Here is a 24,041-nt window from a genome sequence, read left to right as displayed (position 1 = left end):
CTGGCGTCAGGTTTCAAAAGGAGGATCGTTAATACATCAGAACTCTTCATCTCCATTCATTAGAGCGCTGCCATCTCTGATAGATCCTATTTAGAGTAAGACCGGAGTTCTGGTCTTAGCGGTTGACCTGTGCAAGGTCACCTTGAGCTTTCTCAGGTGTGCGGTAAATGGCACATCATGGTCAAACACGATTATGAAGTAGATATGATTTACAGTATGAAGGACAAGAGGAGTGGATATTGGCAGGTGGATTTTGAGCCAAGGGCTGTCGCAAACTGTCTTTTTACTCAACACCTTGAGACCACTGATAGCCACTTTACAGGCCGGTATGTCGCGGGGACAACTGGCGGCAAAGAAAACGTAGCAATCAAGTCCTCAAAGTGCTGGCAGAGACCATAAAGGATGTTGACAGAGGAGGAAAAACAAATGCAGGTGCTGGTTAAACCATTGTATTGTTACTTTACTGGCTTCGACAGACTGCTCGCCCGAAATGGTTGACTAGGCTTAATTGGCCATTTGTCTCCAGTGAGAGATTCTCTTTCTTGAGTTGAGTGCTAAGGAAGCAAAGAGATGAAATCCACAAAGGGGTTTGTGCTCTGAATACATCACCCAAACAGAAACGGATTTCGGCTCATCTCCTCTTCATGACTAATGTAAACAAACAAATCTTAGGCGGATTAGCGTTGTCGAAACCACAGACGATGTACTGTGTGGCTGTGACGTTGGTCTGAAGGCCGGGTGGTTTCACAAAAAGCGTACGAGCCCGCTGGTGATGTGACTCAGCGCAGACTTCCTCTACCAATGTGGATCCGCTGCAGCTGGAGCTCAACAACCCGTCATCCAGATGTCTTTGGGTGAAGGAGAGCCAAATTGTGCTCCGTGCCTATCGGATGACCTTGGCAAGATCTGATCAGATCAGCAAATGAGACCGACGTGCATGTAATTGCCAGTTGGCTGAATGCCAATTTTACCATTGGGTTGGACCGAGTCTTTAAATCAATGGAAAGCAAACTCTGGTATATTGTGTCCGACCCAAAGAGAGACCTACTGCAGTGTGATTGTGCAGAACATCAAGTTCTCGAAAGGCTTTTCTTTAAAGGGGGGGGGGGGGGTGTACAGCTCCACTTACCTCAATTCCTCTCCAAGTAAAAGGAACCGAGTGAAAAAGAGGAATAAGCAACGACAAGTTTACAGAGGATATCTTTTGCTAAAAATCTCTTTTGTAAATGGAGTCCAACACCGAGGCATGAAAAGAGCTGCGATTCACAACAATCTGTGAATCTCTCTCCGAAACCAGAGTACAACCAATGCTTTTCTTCCGAATACACAGCAGCGTAAAGCTGCAGCCAAGCTCTGTGTAGCTTGAACCGGCCTCAGCTGTGAATACTAACTGCTCTTGCAGACACGTGCCGTGTAACAAGTCAGCAAAACCACAAAATGTAAGAGGAGAGAATAGAGAGAGATGGAACGGAGTCTTGCCAGGATGTTTTCACCTGATGGGGCTAATGTTACCAATTACTAACTATGTTGACAGGACGGGGAGCAAAGTTTTCCTGTTTTTAATAATTTAGATGAATGTCTCATCTGCTTCCCAATGAACAAGTCTGGAAAATCAATGAAGTGAATTCAGTTTGAACTTGCCTACCGTCCATTAAAGTCTGACAACGGAGCATCAGAAAAGGAAGCCATTAAGGGGAACAGGGAATGAAAAAAGCCGTTAACGTGTACCTTTCCTGTGATGGCCGACCAGACTTTGAGCGTGTTGTCGTCGGAGCCGCTGACAATGCGGTTGCCACAGAACTGGAGGCAGGTGATCACGTGGTCGTCATGGCCTTTCAGCACCTTCAGAAGAGACAGATCAAGAGAGATGCAATGAGAAGGACATGGACGGCGGGGTGGATGCTGAGTGACACAGCAGGAATTGAGGCTGACAATGAGACGTCTCTGGTGCTTTGTACATCAAAGGGGAGATAAGAGGAAAATGTCACCAAGTGCTGCAGGTGTACGCGGCTCTTTAAGCAGTGTGTGTGTGTGTGTGTGTGTGTATGTGTGTGTGTTTGTGCGCATGTAATACTGTGTCGCAAGACTGCTAGCACAGCAAACGTCAGAGCACACTACATATGCAAAGGAGTATGAAGAGCACCAGCGGTGGCCTAAAATGACCGACAGCCATTTCAAAGCGAGCCAAAGCAAACAAGGCCCATTAAGGATTGGCTCTAGCATGCTGCTCGTGCTTTACGGGAATCTTCTGAACAGGTAAAGGACAAATAGAGTCCTTACATTAAAGATTAAAAAGAGTAAGAACATCCTGTGCTGCAGCTAAATTATTATTCAACAAGAATACTGTTGAGACGTGACCTCCCGCTAACTTTCCATCATCTTTCTGTGACTCAAAGCCATTTTATATCAGGTCTTTGAGATCATCCACCCGCTGGGGAATTTAGGTTTGAAGGCAAAGCTACCTTGGGTGATTTGAGGTCCCCTCTCCTCCAGTTGGTGTCTATTCTGTGCTGCCTGATGTAAGCACTCTTCCAGGGGCTGTGAGTGAAGCCAGGCTTGACGATTTTCCTCTTCTTGAGGGGCAGAGGCTCATCGATGCCTATGAGGGGACAAGAGAGATGGAAACAGATTGGATTAGGGCTCATGTTTTGTCCTCTAAAAGTTTATTTTAAAAACGGGTACAGCGGGACCGTTAAGCACAGCATTGCCCACAGCTGCAGCTCCAGACTGCTCCCGCGGTGCGACTGCATGTTCTCTGTCTGCATCTGTTGCAAAGACTTAAGACTCACCTTCTTCCCTGCATTTCTCCCTCCACAGCAGGTTGTCTTCTGCCAGGATGCGCCAGTAGCGACACGTCTGGGCTGCTTGAAGGAGGTCCTTCGGTTCCAGGAACGACAGCACGTACAAAGCCAGCTGTTGAAACACGAGGAATGCGTAAGGTGTCAATAGAAAAAGGGAGACACAAAAAGGATGCATTGTTCACCGCTGCGGGTGTAGACAACGGTACGAACGCCCGACTCACCTTGAAGATTGAAGTAACTAGATCAGGACAACAAAACGGAACAAACTGTGTGCAAAATATGACAGCATGGGTCTAACTGAGCAAGGGTAAACAATGGCATTACCATAAAACTGAATCAACATTTCCATTAAAGCCGAACAAAAAAATACACAATAGGAGCCACACTGCGGGTAATAATGTCGGGGCTACAATTCGTTAAGCCAAAGCCGGCATAAAAAGACACAAAACCTGGTATAATGAGCATAAATCCGGACCCCTGAGCAATAGCGAAAAAAACGCTGCGGTCTGCTGTTTAACATATTGTAACAGGTATATGTTTAGACAAAGGTCTCAACACACAATGTTTGTTTTACCAAACAATGCGGTGGATCAACCTTTGGGACAAGAGATGTTCTGTATCATCAAAAAAAGGGGAAAGATTATAGGTTCATTTTGTAACCGGTTGTGTAAATATTGTTCTTTTATTATATTACAATAATCCGAGATAATGACCCACAACACACTGATTAATTTAGGAGTGGTGTCACAAACATCAGGAGAATGAGGGGCTGGTTTGTCAAAACCAGTGTGCCAGTCTTAATGTTGCTGTTTGATCGTGTCTAGATTGTTCTTCATCATCATTATCGATTAATCTGCCCACTATTGATTTAGCTTGTTTTATCCAAGCAAATGTCAACAAAACATAGATATTCCATTAACTATTATTATTGACAAAAGGTTAAATCCTCACATTTGAGAAGCTGGTCAAACAATTCTGTTGATACAATTATATAAATGAAAGTTCTTTGTATTATTGTTAAACTCGCTATTTAAATATGTCTAGTACAATGCTGCTGTAACTGTTGAATCATTGCAGAAGGTAAACATTAGTTGAGTAGACTGTTAACCAGGTTTATTTACTAAGTTTATTTACTCAGTATTCATTGTGAATTAGTTCCGTTAAGAACTAGACAGCTATTTGTAACAGATGAATTCAAACGTGAACTGAATATTGCTGTACCTTTATGAAAGCTTTGGAGATGTTACTTTTCAAATAACTTCCCGCAGTTCAAAACTTATTCGACAACATTTTAAAGAGGACTGAGCGTCGTTATGAAGGGCAATCAGAAGGTTTTCATGTTGTTTTCTCAACCCGAGAAAGGCTTTCCGGTATTAAAGTTGAGTTTTAAAGTTATCTCAAATCACTTGCCCCAGACAAAACCCATAAACCTTGACATTCCTAAATCACCTGAGAATCTGTCTAAGCCAGTTGTCATTATCGGGATTCAGGATATTTCAAAACTTTTATGAAGGGACCTCGATCCTCCGGTGATTGCTTTTTAAGCCTGACGCACCGCTTTCTAAAGGTTCTCTTGATGGTTTCAATTTCAACTGTAGCTGTAGTGCTGCCACAGGCATTGTCCCGTTAAAATTACTTGACAGCCACCTTCAATACATCTCCAGCAGCTCTGGCAGAGAGGACGGACGGGATTATCAAAAGAAGTCAGAGAGAACAGGATATATAAATAAATTTATGAAGAAGAGACAGAAAACTAAATAAAAGGGGACCCATGTGCTGGTGAGAACACACATGATGCTGTTGTGTATTTGGCTTTAGAGCAACTTCTTGCATTGTATTGCCTCAGACTCCATGCTTGCAGCCCCCAGCTTTCATCCCAACACCTGCCAGAGAGAGTCGAGGTGTTAAGTATTTGATCAGCTGCACCAGATACGGTGGATTGAGGCTGTTGTGTAAGAATCCCTTATGTGATCTTATCGTCAGCGTGGCACTTCAGAGTGTTTGAATTGTCAGTTATGATGCAGAGGAAAAAACAAGACACCTCACTATGGATGTCTTTAAATGATCTGAGGGAAGATTGCGACAGGATTAGGGCTGGAGAGGAAGCCACGTCTCTGTCTCGTATTGTACCTTCAAAACAATGTCTAACTGAAGGAATTCCCACGGGGGCTCAGGTCAGACAGAAGGGCGAGGAGTGGAGAGGAAGCCGTGTAAAGACATAACAGGGATTCAGGAACTCACCTCTTTGGGCAGCAGGGAGATGAAGTCTCGCTGAAACTGCGGCTCGATCACCTGCATCATATGCTTGACTTGTGTGGGCTCACAGCTGTCAATCAACTCATCCAGCGCCAGCAGCTTCTCTGGGCCGGTCCAGCTCTGCAACATAAAGGAAACGTTTAACATTTTTTTAAAAAGCTTATGTCTAGAGTGTGTTTAAACCTCGATAGGAACAAAAGCGACACAACATAGCGTACAGAACCGGGAGGTAATTACTTGAGAGCTGGCCGACTGATTGAAACTCGCAACTCTCAACGAGCAACGTACTAGAGAGTCGTCTCAACTGAAATCAGGATAAAATCCAGTAACATTAGACTTGAGTCGTCAGCAATAATAAATGACATCCATTCCATTTTGGACAGTTCTGCATCATTTTCAATTGATTTCAAACACAGCGTAGCATTCCTATAATATAATTTGTGTGTCTTACATTAAGAAACTTTGCATCTTCTTCAATCTATACACTAAATCATGGATTAACACTTTCTGATGTAGCTTTTTAGTGATTTTTTTCACATGTGGTATCAGTACAACATTATAGGAGCTGCTGGTTTCTATTGCTTTTGATTCATCTGCAGTCTGTACTCACAAAAGAATTTAAAATAAAGGGGGAAAATATTTTTGGCTACTACAGGTGGCAATACACTAGTTGAACTCTGTCAGCAGAATATTAATTACACCGCCACACATCTGGATTGCCACAGTCAACACAGCTGTGCTAACTAAAAAAAACATAGCAGCAGACCGTAGTTGTGCCAATTTATCGTGGTCAAAAGCAGACTTCTCAGTGTGCTTGTGTAAGCTCTTATTTTACTTTGATTGGAGAGCGCTGGAAACAAACGGCCTTCTGCATTGCGCCTGTAACACGTTAATGTTCCCTACGTGGCCCCCCACCCACAGCAGCAAAGAGTTACTTCAGGCACCTGCCTATTTCCCGGAGGCGAGACATTTGTGGAAATTATGAACATCAGAAACCAGACTTCATCAACAACATTATAAAACTCTGTGGGGTTATTTCTTCTGCTTGAACATTGTGATATTTATCTCTGGCTGATGACTCGCGCTGCACTGTATGTTGGACAAAACAGCCGCAGTTGTTTTTCTCTGTGGGGCGCGGAAATCTAACAATGATTACAGGCTACGAGGCAGGATGGAAAATCTAGCGCATGAAAACTACCTGTAATTTAGCAGCTAAAAGCTTTTGCCAGAGGTGCTGGTTCTGTGGGTAATCAAGGGGTTCAGAGACCTCTTCCCTGACATCGGGTCGGCCATGCAACAGCTACTCATGCGTAGCATCAATTTTCATTACGTTTTGTTTAAACAACTACAGGTTCCTAATATGAGATGGGGATTTTTTTTTTGTTATAACTAAAACCCTCTAACTTATAGTTTGACAACTTTAAGAAGTAAGATCCATTTCATGGGGTTAATAAATCATAGTTTGTTTTTTTTTCATCACCTGCCAAATACACAATAGTGTATTTGGTTTGCTGTGATAAGCCCTAACAAGTGCAAGTAACACCATTATGATTACACGGGTTGATCTAGAAACCACAGCGGTATACTTATGTGTCAAGGTTCTAACTCCAGTCATGGTTCAAACTTTAGTTGTGTATTTAACTTCATAACAATTGATAACCCACAACTAACGCTCTTTAACAGGGTTAAACGCCACAACACAACACTTTGTGACACAAACCGTTTATAACAATCTTAACCTTTCCCTCAGTCAAACTGACGTAACGTTACTGTGAATAAATAATAAACTAATAAATATCGCTCGTTATATCCTCATAACCTCCTCTACGGAGAACTCGGAGCCAGCGAATCATTTAAAAAGTCCTGCCGTGTTCGGGTCCCTCTCAGCCGGCAGCAGGGGGCGGTGAGGTGCCCGCTGTCGGCTCATCGCCAAACTGCCGGTAACTCTTTAAGTCGGCTGATTCTTGACAAACTGACCACAGATTTGAAAATTAAACAACCAACTTCTCGCCAGAAAACATCTTAAAATTACTTTTTGTAACTCAACAACAGTAGTATTTAGAGACTGTCAACTTTCAGTTTTGATTTCTCCTCCGCCATTGTTCCTCGTTTAATGATGCCACAATGCATTCTGGGACACACAAACAGCTGTTTGCCGCCCGGCAAATTTGCATTTCCCAGCATGCAATTTGGCTGTGTAATTCTGCACCATGACTAAACCTAAGAAACCTGACAAGTAAGTAGTTTCGCTGCGCGTTCGGTGTTAAACTGTAAAATATCAATCGTCCTTACGGGTGCTTGTCAACAACTCATTTTTGGATCCGTGCACCGGACGACGGTATATGAAAATTTCATATCGTACGGAATATTGACAGACGCTATACCGCCCAGCCCTAGTTGAATATTGATCTCAAATCAGAATTCTGAAGAGCGGAGTATTCCAAGAGCTTCCACAATCAAATACAGTCCTTCATTGTTGCTTCTCAAACAATTTTTCTCTCAATAAGTCAGTTGTACTCTTGCTTGAGTTAATGTTTTTCTAAATTTCCCACAAATTTCCCCTGAGAATGGGTGTGAAAAAAAACTAACATCTGGGATCACAGTGCTGACACTTAAACATGCCGGGAATCCAGGCTGGTTCACAGATGCACAAGTGTGAACCACTGATCATTTTGACGAGATGCTAATAAAATATCTCAGTTCAGACATTCAGGGAAGTGTGAAAGTATCTGCTCAGGAACACTTCATTTCATTGAGAGGCAAGAGGCAATTATTATAAATGTTATGCCAGTGATAATAACTGCTGGTTGTTTGGATACATTCAGTAGATAAGATGTGTTGTATAAATATATATTTTTTTAAGTTAACAAGCAATGGTATCAGGCCAGAAGTGCTTTGTGTTGGTTGTGTGAAAGCAGGTTTTAGATTTTATTTTAGAAGCATATCATCTTCCATAAAAGCATTCTTACACTTCAGTTGTTGTACGTATTTAACAAACCAGATATATTGTGTTAATTAGTCACCTTTAGAGGCGACTGAAGGAAGGAGCCAGGCCAGCTGTTTACAATCTGCATGCTAAGCTAAGCTAGTTGGCTGTCCATTCGGTGTTCCCTTAGTGCCTGCTATATTGACCCAGAAAGCTGCAAAATATTTTTTGACGTACATTGTTACCAGTAAGAACTACCGGCATTTTCAGCCCGGATTTCTCCGGGTAGTCCCGAGCCATGCTCTCTACTAACTTATTCTCTCGGCTTGTGTGGAAAACTGTGAAAATCTCAAAAAATGAATGGATTGTGGGCGTTATGGCCGAGGACACATTTGATAGTGTTTTTGCTTGGCTTAAATATTCAGCTGGATTTATTTGAGCCAAAGTATACTGCCCAAGAATTGCGGCTGAGAAGGCCGAGGACGGAGCGGTGTCTGAAGCTTTCCCACAATGCATCCTGGTACATGTAGGCACTGCCAATACGGCTCAGCGAGCAGGCGAAATTAGCTTTCTCAGACAATTTAGCGCTCAAAAAGGAATACATTACTTCAATCAACTACAACCACGCAAAAAAAAGGATGGCGAATTTTTCCTTTTAATGGAACACGTGGGTGTCCTCGAGCTTCTTATCCAACTCTGCAAAAGGGCAATCGAGTGTATTTTCCAAAATCTCAAACTAATCCTCCAATGTAACATGTGACTTTGCCATGGCCATGTGTGTCCTTGTGTTTGTCTTTGAGAGTGAAACGTCCCAAAATAACACCAGTAGTTTGGACATTTTTGTGAAAAACATTCTCTCGAGCTACAGTATGCTGCCTTCTAGTTTCCCTCTCTCACAGCAGCTGCAGGACAGGACTGGACTGGGGAATGTACAGAATGTTTGAGGTTTAGCTGCCTGAAGCCTGTGCTGTCAAATTAAAGACTGCAGCAGGTCAGGCCTGAAGACTAATATGTAAAATAAACACTGAGGTGTCACAGGTTCGCCCAGCAAGTCAAAGAAAATGGGTTTAAGCTCTCTGAGGTAATGAAGTCAATGGCAACCTATTATATAGGAAATCAGAGAGACCACATGAAGGGTAATATGTTTAAATGACATCCTATTCCCATGAAGTCTGGAATCATTAGAGCTGAAGTCTAACATGAAGGAAATGGCTCTATTATGTTGCATTTGTACAGCATATAATAACATAGGAAAATTAATATGAAAATAGGGTAAACTGAAACATGGAGAAATAAAGACAGTACTACTTTATGTCTCCATCAGTCTAACGCGCCTATTCCAAGTTTTTCTAATCATGGACATAAATTGACCTCATAAGAGAGACAAATTCTGCATTCGTGTCCTCGGATGCAGTAGAAATACATGACCAGGTAAAAACAGGCTTAGATTATACCGCAGTGGCTAATTTCTCTCATCAGAGCACCAAAGAAGACAACATCTGTTCAACATTTAGTACAGACTTTAAGTCTACAGTAGAAACAATAGATGTTATAACTCTGCTTTTAAGTCTGAACAGGTACGGCAAATTCCAATTCCACGCTACAGCGGTTATGCTAATGTGGTGGGCCCGGACAACAAGGCAGCAATTATCTCTGAAACTAAGTGAACAATTATTGGGCACAACATCTGCTTTTTGATGAGCTTTTGCTCAAGGGCTTTGGAGTTGCCCGTGGGAGGAGAAGGAAAAAGAGAAGAAAAAAAATAAGAAAACTCCACCATGCTCACCTGAAATGTTCGGAGCCATTCTTGGAGACCCGTGGGTGGCTGGATTGAGGTGATGCGCCGTCTCTGCTGCCCCTGACAGTTGGCTGTTCTAATGTGGCCAAATGTGGTGGGTGTGGCCGGACATGGGACGATTCCTGTCGGGCTGCAATTTACAAGGAAGGTAAAACGCTTAAAAACTAATAATAAAATTAGATCTTCACAGGCAAATGGCTGACTGCAGACATGACAGGGTGGACGAGAAAAAAATGAACATTAAGGAAATATTACAGACATTAAGGATGCACTATTGATGAGAACAAGTAGCTCAATACGTTGTTCACGGGTTTGTTTTGCTGCAACTTCTGCAGATATTTCCACTGCAAACTTTACATGGAAAACACAAACGATTGCAAATACTGCCGAGTTAAATATTTAACGCTGCACATAAAACTGAACGCATTTTGCCACTAACAGATTTGATTCAGCAATGAAAACCGCAGCTTAAAGCCTGTGTATTCTTCCAAGCAAATACAAGAAATGGTGTTTGGTTTGAACATTATGCAAATGTTCCTTATTGACCTCCATTCCTTTTTTAAAATGACATACAGTTTATGGCCAGCTGAACAGATTTGTTATAATACGGGTTGAATCTATTTAAATTATAGAAGAATATAATTACTTCTTGGCTGTGTAAATAAAAAACAGTTTTTGTTGTAGAGTTCTAGCCCCGAGAAACCAAGATGTAAATAAAACTCCGGACTTCAGAACAATAAGGATATATTTCATCCCTTATCACACATGTCCTACTTTCAAACCGAATGTTATCCTTAACTCTTCAATGACTTCAAAGTGTGCACAATCCCGCAGAAATCTGGTGAAGTCCAGTTTCAGTTGTAAGAACCTGCATGTGAAAAGCAGCACACGACTTCAAAAGGGCGCCCGTGAGCACTCGTGATGTCAGGGCAGTGGGAGAAAACATCCAGCGGGCTCCCTCCATTTTTTTTTTTTCAAATTCTGCTTGCTGGCAGGAAAAAGAAAAGCTGGGGGTTCCATTTCATTATTGATTAATTTTTAATGAATTGTGGAAACTGAGCCGGAGCGAGCTACATAGCAACATTTACAGTTAAGTGACTGTGTTCAGTCTGAATTTTAATGTGGTTACATGTGAACACTGGCATTAAATATTCAGGGTTAGAGAAACATTGGGGACGGCTGGCTGGATGCTGGAGATGCAATAAGTTGTGAAGCATCATTCTGTTTGAAGACACAAAGCATCTTTGTTCATGCCGCTTGATATCTTTTCATCTTTTCCTGTCATGGTAGATTCATTTAATACCTGAGTAGCACTAAAATAAGGAGATAAGACTCGTTAACGTGGAAAAGATTGCCTTAACCCCAAAACGGGAAATAAATGCAGGACACAGGTGTGCGAGGAAAGTTGAGAGAGGGCGTGTCAGACGAGCAACTGGGAGACTTTAGAGGGAAATCTAGGATGCTTTACCTCGGATACTCTGTGCCTTTGCAGGGCTTTTTTCCTGAAGGGAAAGATCGGACCTCGGGGCCATGGTCCAACTTTCTCTTCATCTGAGGAAGAAAAACAGAGAAGAAAAACGTTAGAAACCAGCAGGGCATCACAACGGAGGAGACTACTCCTCTGTTGTAAACAGAAACCTAATTATTACACTGGATCCTTCCGAGAAGTAAATAAAAATGTGCAGCAATAGTATGTGGTTGGAGGCGGCAGTTTGGGCATGTTTTGTATAATCCATCATTGCTTTCTTCCCTTCTAATAACTTTCTTTCAAAAACAGAGTCTAAGTCACTTTACTTTTCAAGTGAGAAGTCAGTTCTTGAAAGGCAAATTAAAAAAAAGGAAGGGTCATGCGTCATGTAAGTTTGTTAAATCAGGGGTGGAAGCAGAAAATTGCTTATGCAAAGTGGCATACTTTGTATTTGGTGTCTATTAAAATGATGTCTGAAATCCAGCATATTCACAGTTTTGCAACAGCTTCATGCAAATAGGGAATTAAACGAATGCATCGGCTAGAGAATCAAATGCATTAACATGTTCCATAACAAATCTGTAGCGGAGGCAGCTTGACGCTGTGAGATACAAAGCAGGAGCTTCTATGACAACGCTGTGCTTTCCTTTGATTATCTTCCATGTCGGAGGTGACCAGACACCACATGATATACAGAGGCACTCTCACATTCACACCCGAAACTCCAAGTGGACCACATGTTCATGCACACAAAACAACCACAAGATAGAGAAACTTGTTCAAGGAGGCTACGGGGTGCATTCTTCCTTTTTTTTTAAAGCTTGATGTATACGGACACTTGAGACAGAAAAACAGAGTTCTTTATCTCTTTCCATCACCTGCATGTGAACATGCCACCCAGTCCCTGTTACCACCTACCCAACTGTGCAAACAAAGGAGCCTGTGTGAGCCCTGGCAAGCCAATTTTCTTCATCTCATGCCTGCCACTCTCTCTGGCAAGGCCCCTCACTACACATGCAAGTGATCAGCATCTCATCGCCGGCCCCTCACGATTCACAAGCGAACGAAATAATGGAACTGGAGTGTCTGGCCAAAATAAGATTAACAATGCAACGGTCCTGTTTTGTTTCTTGAGTAACATGTTTCATGCCGAAATAAAAGCTTAGGTAGGTTTTAATGTGATACTCCAAAACAACAAAAAGACTGTTCTCTCAACTGGATTCACTTAAAATAAAATGCTGTATCGTGGGAGCCACCAGCAGAAAACCAAGAAATGGGCATCACTTCTGTGCTGATGAATCATGTATTACTGCAGAAAAGCACATAGCATGTTTTTCACAAGGTTCTCTTCCATTACTCGTGGCATAATCTTTTTTTTTTTTTTTACTTTCATTTTAAGGTTAAAATAATTTGTCGACATTTGGTCTCGAGTTCCAGAGCAGCCTGTTGTGCTGCGAGACGCAACCTGTCCTAGAAGCTGATAATGGCTTTTCGAGAGCAAAAGCCGCATTCAAAATAAACTCTTCTTTTGGGGAAAACGATATGTTGTATTTGGATGTATTTTTGGCGTGTTATTGTAGTATTGGATGCTAAGAATACACTGGCACTGGACATGTGACTCCATACTGTCTGGCTCCTCAGTCGGATGATTACACATCTCTCCTCAAGATGTTTTTTGTTTTTGTTTATCACTATAATTTGGAGGGTGTGTGTTTGTCCACATTGTTTTCAGCCCAAGTGGCACATTTGAGTGTTGAGGGCAGCACGATGAACCGAGAGAAACGATTGAGAAAAGCAGAACGATGAGCAGGATATCAGCAGTTGCACCCACAGCATTATAGGCATCACCACAGGCTTCCCTATCTCAGTATTAAATTTGGACTCCAGAACAAATCAATGCACCCAAGCAACTGACACAACTGAGTCTATAGGAGGCATGTGGACATGATCAGCACACCAACTTGTCCTGCAGGTTAGAAACCCCCTTGACGTTACACTAGGATCTGACCAATGATTTGTGATCCGCTCCTTACAAGTCAGCTCCTGTGTAAAGCTGCAGAGGGGAGGGGCGATTCAAGGGAAGAGCCACACAGATCTTGAGTGATTTATTACGGGAACGTAGAGAAGAGGCACTGGTAAATGTATTCTTCGTGGAAAAACAAACATGTAAATTGTCTAAATGTTTTTCAGAAGCTTGGTACGTATGCATCTTAAGTTCCACTTGTCTCCATATACAATATCTGGCTGACAGTCTGTTTGAGTGCTAAGGAACATAAAGGGGGATTTAAAAGATATTCCGACTTGTGAAGATCCAGCTCTTAAACCCAACTTCCTTGTTCTTTAAGCGGTGATCTCACTGCAAAGGCAGTTCAGTAGCCAAGGAGAGCCTGGGTGTGTGTATGCATGAATGTGTGTGTGTTTCCGAGTGGGAGAGAGAAAAAAAGCGGGGAGTGCTGGCTGGCTTTGAGTGTGTGTGCCTGCGTGTGTGTGTGTGTGTGTGTGTGCATGTAAGAAAAGAAAAACTAAATGCATGCGTGGAAAAAAAGCAGCGTGGAACCAGCCCCTTCTTGCGTTTCATCCTGGGAAAAAGGTAACCAGAGCACGCAGTGTTTGTAAATCACCGCTAATCAGTCCTACCCTCCTTCCTCTTGGCTTCCCTATCTGGCCAAAAGCACGACAGATGGATACACAGAGAGTTAATGATATTTTAAAGACAGCAATCACTCTTACATAATGTGTTGATTCATTTCAACACAGACTACATCCTGCAGCATCAGTCACTTGAAGGATCTCATCTCATCTTTCAGAAACTGCTTCACGCAGACAGGAAACAGTTCCATCGTGTCAATCGGCGTCACAACGCATCTGAGAACTGTCCATTTCGGAAAGAATTGGCGACTTGTAGAATTGATAGGGACAAGGCGAACTGGAAAATGGGTTTGAATAAATCTTAAATAAATCAGTCTTGGCGTTTCAGTATCATCAAAGAGCAGCGAAAACACATTTGAGCTTGAGAGGCTGACTTCAAAATCCTGATATCTTTGAATGAGCACATCCACAAAATGGATGAAGAAAAACAAAAAAAGGGTCACAGTTCACTTGTATAAACTATTGCCCATCGATTTAGAGTGACATTTTTACTTAATTATTAGGATAAATTAAGTAGGCTTCAACACTACATAGCCAGTGTGCACACAGCGACACACACAAATCCCTCCACCACAGGAGAGTCTGATTTTGAATGATTTAACTAATTTGTTTACATTACACACACTGCGTAATGGATTCCCTTTCATGTTTGTGTTTGCACTCTGCATTTCCAACTAAGGGAGTATCATTTCATGGCTGCCATCCAGCAGAATACACCCAACATCCTCGAGGATATTCTCTACCTCACGCAGTCTGACACAGTGACCCATTATCTGTGGTTGGAGCCAGAGGCGAGTGCACAATGTCAAAGAAAAAGGCTGCTCCAACCGGCAACGGCAGACTGATCACATGCATGAATCCCAAGCAGTCACTTTGGCCACCGCAAGATAACCACTGCTGCATAATGTAGAATCATAATAACTAGTCACACTGGGGAGGATATTGCAGGGGAAACGTGCTGCTCTTCCTGGAACCGATGGTTATTTACAGAAGTGGATATCTGCATGTTTTAAAAACACAGGAGGAGGATATGTAGTATATGTGATGTATAACTAATGCAGCTATAAGATGATGGAGAGGGGAGGACAACAGCAAGTGCAGGCAGCATCGAGCCAAATGTGAGGCACAATTTGATCTCATGCCAGCCAGAACCGGGAAATCAAGTTGTGTACAGGGCATATATTTAATTCTGCAATGCAGAATCAAAAAACAGTCGTGAAAGTGCCACAGCAGGAACCTATTTAAAAATGCAACGATTCGCCACTGAATCGGCGGGTGGCGTTTGTTCACGCAGCCGAAGTTACTATACGGAGGAAACGGTGCCAAATGCGCGTCGTGGAAATCCCGACATTGAACGCAGCGCTAACGTTACACATAGGCCCGGGCAATTAGCGCGGAGTCTCCGGGGGTTCCGCCACACTGCTGTTCATCATCCGCAGTGGCCGCACAATCTGCCGCGAGAGGCGCGTCAACGATAACGAGGGCGACGGAGCGAGTCAGACACCCCTAAATTATAATAGGAGAAGGGTGTGTGTGTGTGTGTGCTGGAGGTTAAATACGAGCAGATCCTACTCACTTTGTAGAAAATCATCTTCAAAGTGCCGTAGAACCCCATCCTTGTAATCCGGTGTTTTCCTTTTTTTCTCTCCTCTTCAGTGACAATCGGTGAAGTCCAGATCTGCGTGCGCGGTGGGGAGGAAGCTCTGACGGCGCGAGGGCAGCGTACTCTCAGGTAAATCCGACACAGTCTCTGGTGTGAACATGCTCGGGCACGTCACAGGACTGGCGTGCGTGCGGTAGATTCCCCGGGTGAAGGCATTCAACACAAATAATAACAATAATAATAATAATAATAATAATAGTAATAATAACAGGAGGAGGATTAGGAAGCTCCGCCGTGTCACGCAGATTTAAATGGAGCTCTGTCGATGGAGGTGAACAATGCGATGCGACGATCCCGCAGGCGTGTGAGCCGCCGACCAGCCTCACCGAGCAGAGGGAGTGAACAGATGAGGGAGAAAGAGGGTGACACTCGGTAGAAAGTGGGAGGAGTGGACTGGGGGCGCGTCAGAGAGGGCGGGGCAGGGCGCTCTTCCTCCACACAGGCTGCACTACGGCTCCTCCAAACAGGATCGGATTACAGCCTCCCCGGTGGAGACGACGGGAATGGTGCAGTCCAACACTCGCATCCTCCCGCGAGCAGACCAGGGTAGGGTACCGGAGACATATGCGTGCAGACGGAGGCCGGGTGGGGTATGCGCTTGTCTTTAATGCGTAAAATGAGGAACCCCCCCGCACTTGTTGCAGAACCAAAAACACCATCCACTCGCCCCGCCCAAGTGTACACGCTCCCTTCATTTGTACTCGGTTTTCAAAATTCTCTGCATCAAACAGCAAACTCTCCTCCGTGTGAAGCACACAGCAGTGGTGGAAAGTCACAAGTACATTTACTCAAGTACTGCGCCTCTGAAGCAAACAGACGGCCATTATAATCCATCATCGATGTGAATGGATCCACGTCCGCAACACCTGCTTATTTGCACACACACACACACACACACACGGAGCGGGTCAATATTTGCATTTCAGTATGGCAGGTAAAGGGAGACAGCACCTGCCCGCTTAACAAAAAGAAAAAAAAAACACTGCTTCAAGATTGCATTACAGCTCCTTAAAAAAAACAGCCTCAAGATGGCAGCTTAAGTTTCAAAAAAATATTTAGTGCAGGTGAAATTAGAATATTAAACAGTGTCCCTATGTGACGCCACAGTGCTGCAAGGGAACACGCTGATACAGCAAATTGACCAGTTGACCTCTGTAACAGTGACATTTGTTCGCAGTTTGAATTAAACTTTGATCATGGGTTTGCCTTAACTCTATTTATCTGCTTTAGATATCCAGTGCATTCCAGTTTGGACCACACCATGAGTTTCTATACAGCTTCAAGATTTGCTACCCGTGACCTCACAAGACGTCTGCGTTAGATCATCGAAACACCGCGCACAATGAAGGGTCATGGGAAGGGCTTTATTCCCAGGTGATGGGGCATTGAGATCTGGGAGCCTTTCAGCCACTCCCGACTTACACCTGTAATTACGGCATGTCCTGGCAGGGGGAGGTGTGTGTGTGTGGGGCGCGGGGGCTATTAGGGCTTGTTACTGAAAAGAAAGACTTGGTGAGAGACTACAAATCCGCCACAATTTGAGCTCCAATTGTTAAGTTACTTTGGATTAGACACTCATAAAAGTATGTGGCGTGACACAAACGCTATATAGCTTTTTTTTTTCATGGGGATTTACCAAATCAAGTAACAGCTAATCATGTTCAGAAAGTCTGAAAAAAAGTCAGTTTGAATGACACGACAGGTGTCAAAGGATTTGGCTGATCCTGGCATTTTAGTCACACTTTCTCACCACAGCAACACACACACAAACTGGGTGATGTTGGGGTGCGCAGACAAAGCCGGTTGAGCTTTGTCTGCGTGTGTGTGTTTAAGGTGGCCCTCATGAGAAAGGCCCTCTCGTTGCTCTCTGCCGGTTCAACCTTTACACAGCACATTGGAATGCTTGGCATGCAAGAGCGCTTGCACTGTGGCCTTTGAATAGGCCGTGGCGCTCTTTGTTGCTCTCCTTCTGCCAGTTGGTAAAGCATTAACCGGCCTACCCCCCTCCTCCTGATACTGACCTTCTGCTTATCAAAAGCAAAATCCTGCTGGTCAGTTGTTAAACTGCAAAAAAGTGTTTGCTCATAAAGCAACCTTTTTTGTAATTTATTTACTGGTAATTCTTTTTTTTTTCTTTCTTTTTTTTTTAAATCAACAGCCAAACCTTCGCAGGTATCAGAGCTCCATCAGACATTAGCTCCTATTTCTGCAGTATTTGAACAGCAGAGGATGTGTAAAAATGCACGTATTACATCGCAGTGCAGTAGTTATCTTGTGTGGAAATGCAAATCTTTCTCATTTCACGATGTACAAATAATAGACAGCACCCACACCAAGGTTTCAGCCCACTGACTCAACAGAAATGGTACAAGCCTGCAGATTTGACAAGCATCCTTGGATGTATGAAGCAATTCATGAATGGGGACGACCTTCTAGCGGCAAATACAAATAGCAAGTAAATCCTTACATTTTTTTTGACTTGACATGTTGCTTGAATAATGAATTACTTTATAGGTGACATGATCAGTTGATTAAATTGATGGACAGATAATTAATGTGCAACAATGTATTAATATAATTGTAAAAATGCCAAAAAGATTACCGGTTATGGCTTTTGAAATATCAAGATCTATTGGTTTCCTTAGTCTTCTATGACAGTCATTTTAATATCTTTGGGTTTTGGACTGTTAACGTCAACTTGGTATATAAAAAAAAAGGAACAGCAATTTTTTTGTTACTTCATAAACCAAGTGATTAATCTATAAACCAGTAAAATAATCAGCAGATTAACAGATGAAATAAATGTTATATGCAGCCCTAAATTGATCTTAATTGTCAAATATTTTGTATTGAGTCACCCATTAATCGTTTAATCCTTAAAAAGAGGTTTTAAAGGTCTAACACCTGTCTCGTGCTGTTGGAGGAACGTGACTAGCCTACTAATACAAATCAGCAGATGTTGGTGGGAAAAAGCTTCACGACAGGAAAAAAAGAAGCTTTCTTGAGCAAATGTTTGATGTGAGGTGGTGAACTTGAAGGAGGCAAATACTTCTCGGGCAGTGATGCATCACTAAACGGCGCCGTGTCATTGTGCGATTGTCTTCCCTGTGAAAAAAGAAATGAGGACTAGGGGGTCTCCTCAATAGATTTTGCTGAAATGGTGAAGTGTGAGCCCCATTCCAGGCTGGACAGATGCAATGCCTATGGGGGCGGTTTGATGAATAAGGAAACCATGGATCATGGCATTCTGCGAAGGATGATAATAATAGCATCATCTGCAAGGCGCTGAATTATCATATCCTGCAGCCACCCACGCGACCGAAACATTCAAGTAGGACGGGGTCAGGTCAAAAAAGAAATTAAAGCGAGCGCAACTGGTATCTCCCTTGTGACGTCGATGGTGATCATTGGAAATAAATGAAAAACAGGTCAGAATTTGCAATTATTGGTAATTATTTAGAAATTGGAGTTTCAAACAGACGCTGCATTTTAAAATGTTTACAAGCAGAGAGAAATGAATGAATAGGCCATGGTCGACACAATGAAAAGGATTGAATACCAAAATCTCTCCCACTAAGGGGAGAACATTACAATTCAAAAAGCTGCTGTCCAGTGTTGTTCCCAACTTGCCAGTAAACACTGGGAAAAATGTCTGCCGGGTCATATTTGTAGTGTATCACTCACTAAACATAATATAAATTGGAATTTCTTCCAGTTAATGAATGAGTAAAAAGAAAAAACCTTTCTACAAAACTGGTTAAAATTTGCACAAAGCCTGTCACAATAAAGTTTGCTTTAACAAAACAGCAGAAGGCAGCACGCCACAATTATGATGCAAAGCGGAATTTTTTGGGAATTTCTAAGAAATAGAAGTTTCTAATTAGAACTGCAGGCTGTTGCACGACATGTCCGCCCGACTGCATCTGTACTGCCTCTATAGTCAGGATGTGACTTGTGATTTGCAAAGTGGAACTCAAGGAGTATAAAAATAACAGTCTACTAATGTAGCACCGTGAACTATCAAAAGTAACCACAGAGCCCTTATTGGGGCAATAAAGGACAGAGAAGCTGATTTCCTCCTGAGCAATAAGTCAGTCTGATGTGAGTGCTATGGGAAGATGATATTGACTCAATATGAAATCTGGACACAAAGAACAATAAAAATGCTCCAAATCTCTAAAAGAACAACAGCATAACACAAAATCTATAACAATATGATTCTTGATGAGCAGAATGAAAAATTAACTAACAGATGCTGCTTTCTGATTGCGTTTTAAACCTAAAATGTAACTGTCTGACATCTAAAATGTGTCGTGGTTTCACCTTTACAAAACTAACATTTTTAAAACTATTCATACCAGCAGTGATGTGACAGTCGCAACCGTTGCAACTAGGACTGGGCAACATATCTGTATTTTATTGATAATATCATAATAGACCCATAGACTTAGATTTTGGATATCTTAATATAAAGTAATGAAGTTTGCCTCCGTCCAGTGTGCCTTTTGAATATGTCAGTTTCAACCAACGTTATTGGTTGATGCCTTTCATTGTGGTGCTAAAGCTCAGACAAATTGGACCTTGTTTGGGGAAAACAAATTATGTCGCTTTTCTGCTGCTTAATATTGGCTTCCATTGGGAAAGTAATCCCGACACAAAAAAACAAACATTGAGGTGAGAATAATCATACACAGGGGGAAAAAAATATTCTGGTGTCTAAAGGAAAAAATGCAGGAAGAATTATAGACATCAACGGTTTCCTGTGGGGGTAAAAAAAAAAAAAAGAAAAAAAAAGGAAAGCTTTGCGATCGAAGTACACTTGTGCCCCACTGACATGTTTGTTTAATTTATTTTGCAACACTACACACAATCTCACTTTAGGACAGAGGTTCTCAAACTGTGAGGCACGATTCTCTAGTGTTTTTTAAAGAATCCTTTATTAATCCCACAGTGGGGGAATTATTCTCTGCATTTTACCCATTCTTAGTAATTAAGGAGCTTTGTGCTGTTGTGAAGCACTGGGGCTTCAGTGTCTTGCTCAAGGACACTTCAACATGAAACTATGGGGACAAAACAGGGACCCAACCAGCTTTCTTGGTAATCTTTTTGCCAAATATTAGTTTTTTTTTAACATATATAACTTTATTTGCATTGTTTTAACAAAGGTGATTGCCCATGTTATTAGTTTTTGTCAGATGGAGCAATCTGGTTTACTTTGGATTTCAATTTCCTTTAATATATTAATTAAAAAAGGACAGATGTAGGACTCTCAAAAAGTTGTACCGTGTTGTTCCAATGTTGTTGGGGCGGTGGGGCCAGAACATTTTGCTTCCTCCAAAGCGGGGCGTGACAGACAAAAGTTTGAGAACCACTGCTTTATAATACGCGCTTCCTGGCAGACTGCAGTTCTTCACAGCAGGACCACAAGGACAACCGTCGCCCAGGTGTCCTTGTAGCATTTTAGTGAATATGGACAATGCATCATAAATGTGTCCTCAAAGGTGTTCATTTTTTGATTTGTTGCACTAGAAGTAATGAAGTCCAAGCGATCAATAGCTGAATGTGTGTCTCTTTGCATTTTAAAGACTTGACTGGTGCTCTCAATCGATATGTTGTCCAATAACAAACATCATACCCAAATCCTGAGGCCATCGCGAACGTATCCAGCGGAACCATCTTTGAGGGGAAACCGATGTGAGAAAAAGCTTCAAACAGAAAAGCGTGACCCTCTCCAGGAGCCACAGCCTTCATTCAGACCCTCATTACATTTGACCTACGACACAGCGAGAACAAGTTGGCCACCATGTGTGGGCAACTTTTACACAAGGGACTTCTCTGAACTGCATCCTCTTCCTCCCCTCGTCCAAAGTATATTTGTATAAAGTATGTCTCAGAGGATAGTACAAAACGCACAATGTCTGAACAATGACACCCACCATCTTTACATCAATGATGCACGAAAAAGCCTTACTCCTCCAAACTAAAAGGTCGAACAAAAGGTGCTGTGTCTATGTGAAGATAATCGTAGCAGCAGTACGGTGTTGAGTTAAAAAAAATACAAAGTAAATATCCAGTCTAATGTATTTAAGTTTCAAACCAAGACCCGAGTATTTGTATAAAGTTCTGAAATGAGTAAAAGTCAACATTCAGTCAGGACTGTTCAAAAGTTTTAAAGCAGATTTTGGCACTTGAGCAAGTAACAAAACTTGGATTTTCTCTAAGTCAAATAAATTCTCTTAAAATGTCGAGTATACTACACGATAAGTACCTCAGGAGGGGGGGTCATATACTAAACACTTGAGTGGCAAATTGTACCATAGGAGGTATTAACATTTTCCTTCATTTCTAATCTTTTCCCAACGTTAGGCCCATCTAGTTTTTGCATTTGGATGCAGTCTGAGCCGTCGTATCTCATTCAAAAATGAAAGAGGGTTATGGAAATGTGTGTGATGAGCCAGGTGAAACTTGGCTGGGGCTGGCATCAACATTTACACGGAAACGAATAAACCTCTTTAATCATCCAGAATTACCACTCTGCATCCGAGATGCAGCAGTGCGAGCCAAATTGTGCCTGCTGGGTGTTGCCTGTCATATGCAGATCCCTAAATATGCTTGAGAAGGTGGTGGGAAACCGTGTGGGGACATTCTGACTGTGACTTGGTCGCGTGCCTCGACCTGAACTTGTTACAAAACCTCATGCATAAAACTGCCTTTGGTACTTTATCCCCCTCTGTGATAATGATCTCATCTGGAACACCATCTTCTTATACTACCCTTTATCTCGGCAACAAAGCAACCATTTGCATATGTGCTGTTCCAAATAAAGGACTTTCAAAAGAAACCATGCCTGAGTAACCTCTGAACGGAGATTTTACCTTAATCTAAGTGGATCACAGGATGCGATTTAACACGCTTTGTTAGAAGCAGTGAATCAAGTAAATTAATTGATCAGTATTTGCCAAGTGGATATCTCAATAACTATTGAATGTATTGTTGTGAAATTAGGTCACTTAATGACTGAACTATTCAATTACCCATTAAAATATCAATAACTTCACAACGCATCACCATGTCATTCTGTAGAAGCAGTAAACCCTTTCTGATTATTTTAGCTAATAACTTGCGATGATCCACCATGCTTAATACCGTTCAAAGAATTGCCATAAACTTTGGTAAACACTTTCATGCCACAACGTCAGGATGAACTTCAGATCTGCTACGATAAATGGAGATATATTTGAACTTGAAGAATGATCAAACTCAAGAGAGAGGAAGACAAACTACGGTGGATTGTGAGTCTCACTAAAGAGGTTATCTGGGAAGAATGCAATTTGAAAATCTTGTAAATTTACGCATGTTAAAGTTAAAAAGTCAGCTATTTGTGATAGTTAGGTTAAGTAGAAAAAAAAGCTCAAAAGGAAAGTGACGCCAAAAAAAAAAAAAAACATTTGATAAGAATAAAATATATGACTCCCCATGTTGACACAGAAATCCAATTTCCACAAAGTGAAGGGTACCTTTGATCTTGTTTGGATGAGTCTAGTGGCCACGCTTTAAAAGCCAAGGCTCTTGTCTAAAGTGTTTGGGATTATGGCTATCTTTGATGCACCACCAGCAGAGTGGGCGATAGCAGTCAACTCGGACACTTAAAAGGATTGCTATCAACTGCCACGTCTGATAGCACAAATGAGAAAGATCGAAAAGACAGCAGTTTACACATCTTTGTATTTGGACCGTTTGTCGGTAAAGAATGCTTGATACAACGTTACAGCAATGCCATTTTTATGAAGACCATCGACTGGACTTGACCACATTTAACTCAATGAAACATCAGCCCAACCGCACGCTATTTTTATGGTTAATATAGTAAACAAGAAAGTGACACATCCAGAGACAATATCATTCACTTAGTTTAGTAAAAGTAAGTCCAATGTTCAGTCTTTTTTGGTCCCTATCATCCCTGAGGGGAAAGTCTGGTTCTTTAGCTGTTAAATGCTCCACTACCTTTACCAGCTACTAACTTTCTGTGTGCTGTTCTGAGTAGATAGAGCGCAGTCATGGGGTTTTATAGCATTTCTTTGCAATTAAAACCACATAATAGCTGCTTTAAATAATCTGTCTTAAGATAAATATATTTGCTCATAATCAGGAAATAGAATAATTTAACAGGTTGATCAAATTATTATTAAATGTGCAAATTAATAACTCTTAAGTGATTTTTTAATTGCATAATTTAAATTCAGTTTTTAATGAATCAATTTGTTTAATGAATTTGATTAAATGTAGCTTTCACGACTGTTTTCTGTTGCACATAATCAAGAAATCTAAACTGAGACTTCTAAAAACTGAGAATATAAAAGCAAACCCGGTGAATGCATCTATAAAGATGGCCTAAATAGGTGGACCTAGGTGTCTTAATGATAATAAGAAATGGCAAAAACATGTATCTTGTATCTCTCTACATTCACAAATACAGAAAC

General features: G+C 41.8%; 1 protein-coding gene across 2 annotated transcripts in view; it reads right to left on the bottom strand.

The window, feature by feature from the left end:
* The window catches only part of LOC137792948 (F-box/WD repeat-containing protein 7), a 58,888-nt gene that overhangs the window by 10,680 nt on the left and 24,167 nt on the right, over nucleotides 1–24,041 (bottom strand). The window contains exons 1-7 of one of the 2 annotated variants that reach the window (XM_068588786.1): nucleotides 15,475–15,904; nucleotides 11,250–11,332; nucleotides 9,770–9,911; nucleotides 5,043–5,177; nucleotides 2,790–2,913; nucleotides 2,463–2,599; nucleotides 1,729–1,842 (exon numbers count right to left, since the gene is read on the bottom strand). In XM_068588786.1, coding sequence (XP_068444887.1) covers nucleotides 1,729–1,842; nucleotides 2,463–2,599; nucleotides 2,790–2,913; nucleotides 5,043–5,177; nucleotides 9,770–9,911; nucleotides 11,250–11,332; nucleotides 15,475–15,513 — 774 coding nt within the window. In that variant the 5' untranslated portion in view covers nucleotides 15,514–15,904. Of the gene's footprint in view, nucleotides 1–1,728; nucleotides 1,843–2,462; nucleotides 2,600–2,789; nucleotides 2,914–5,042; nucleotides 5,178–9,769; nucleotides 9,912–11,249; nucleotides 11,333–15,474; nucleotides 15,905–24,041 lie in introns of those variants that run through there. The other variant, XM_068588785.1, reaches the window with a different exon arrangement.

This window comes from Clinocottus analis, unplaced genomic scaffold, assembly GCF_023055335.1.
Source record: "Clinocottus analis isolate CAN_PGR_092001 unplaced genomic scaffold, fCliAna1.0.p SCAF_22, whole genome shotgun sequence".
NCBI classification, from domain to species: Eukaryota; Metazoa; Chordata; class Actinopteri; order Perciformes; family Cottidae; genus Clinocottus; species Clinocottus analis.
This window is presented reverse-complemented; position numbering and strand designations above follow the sequence as displayed.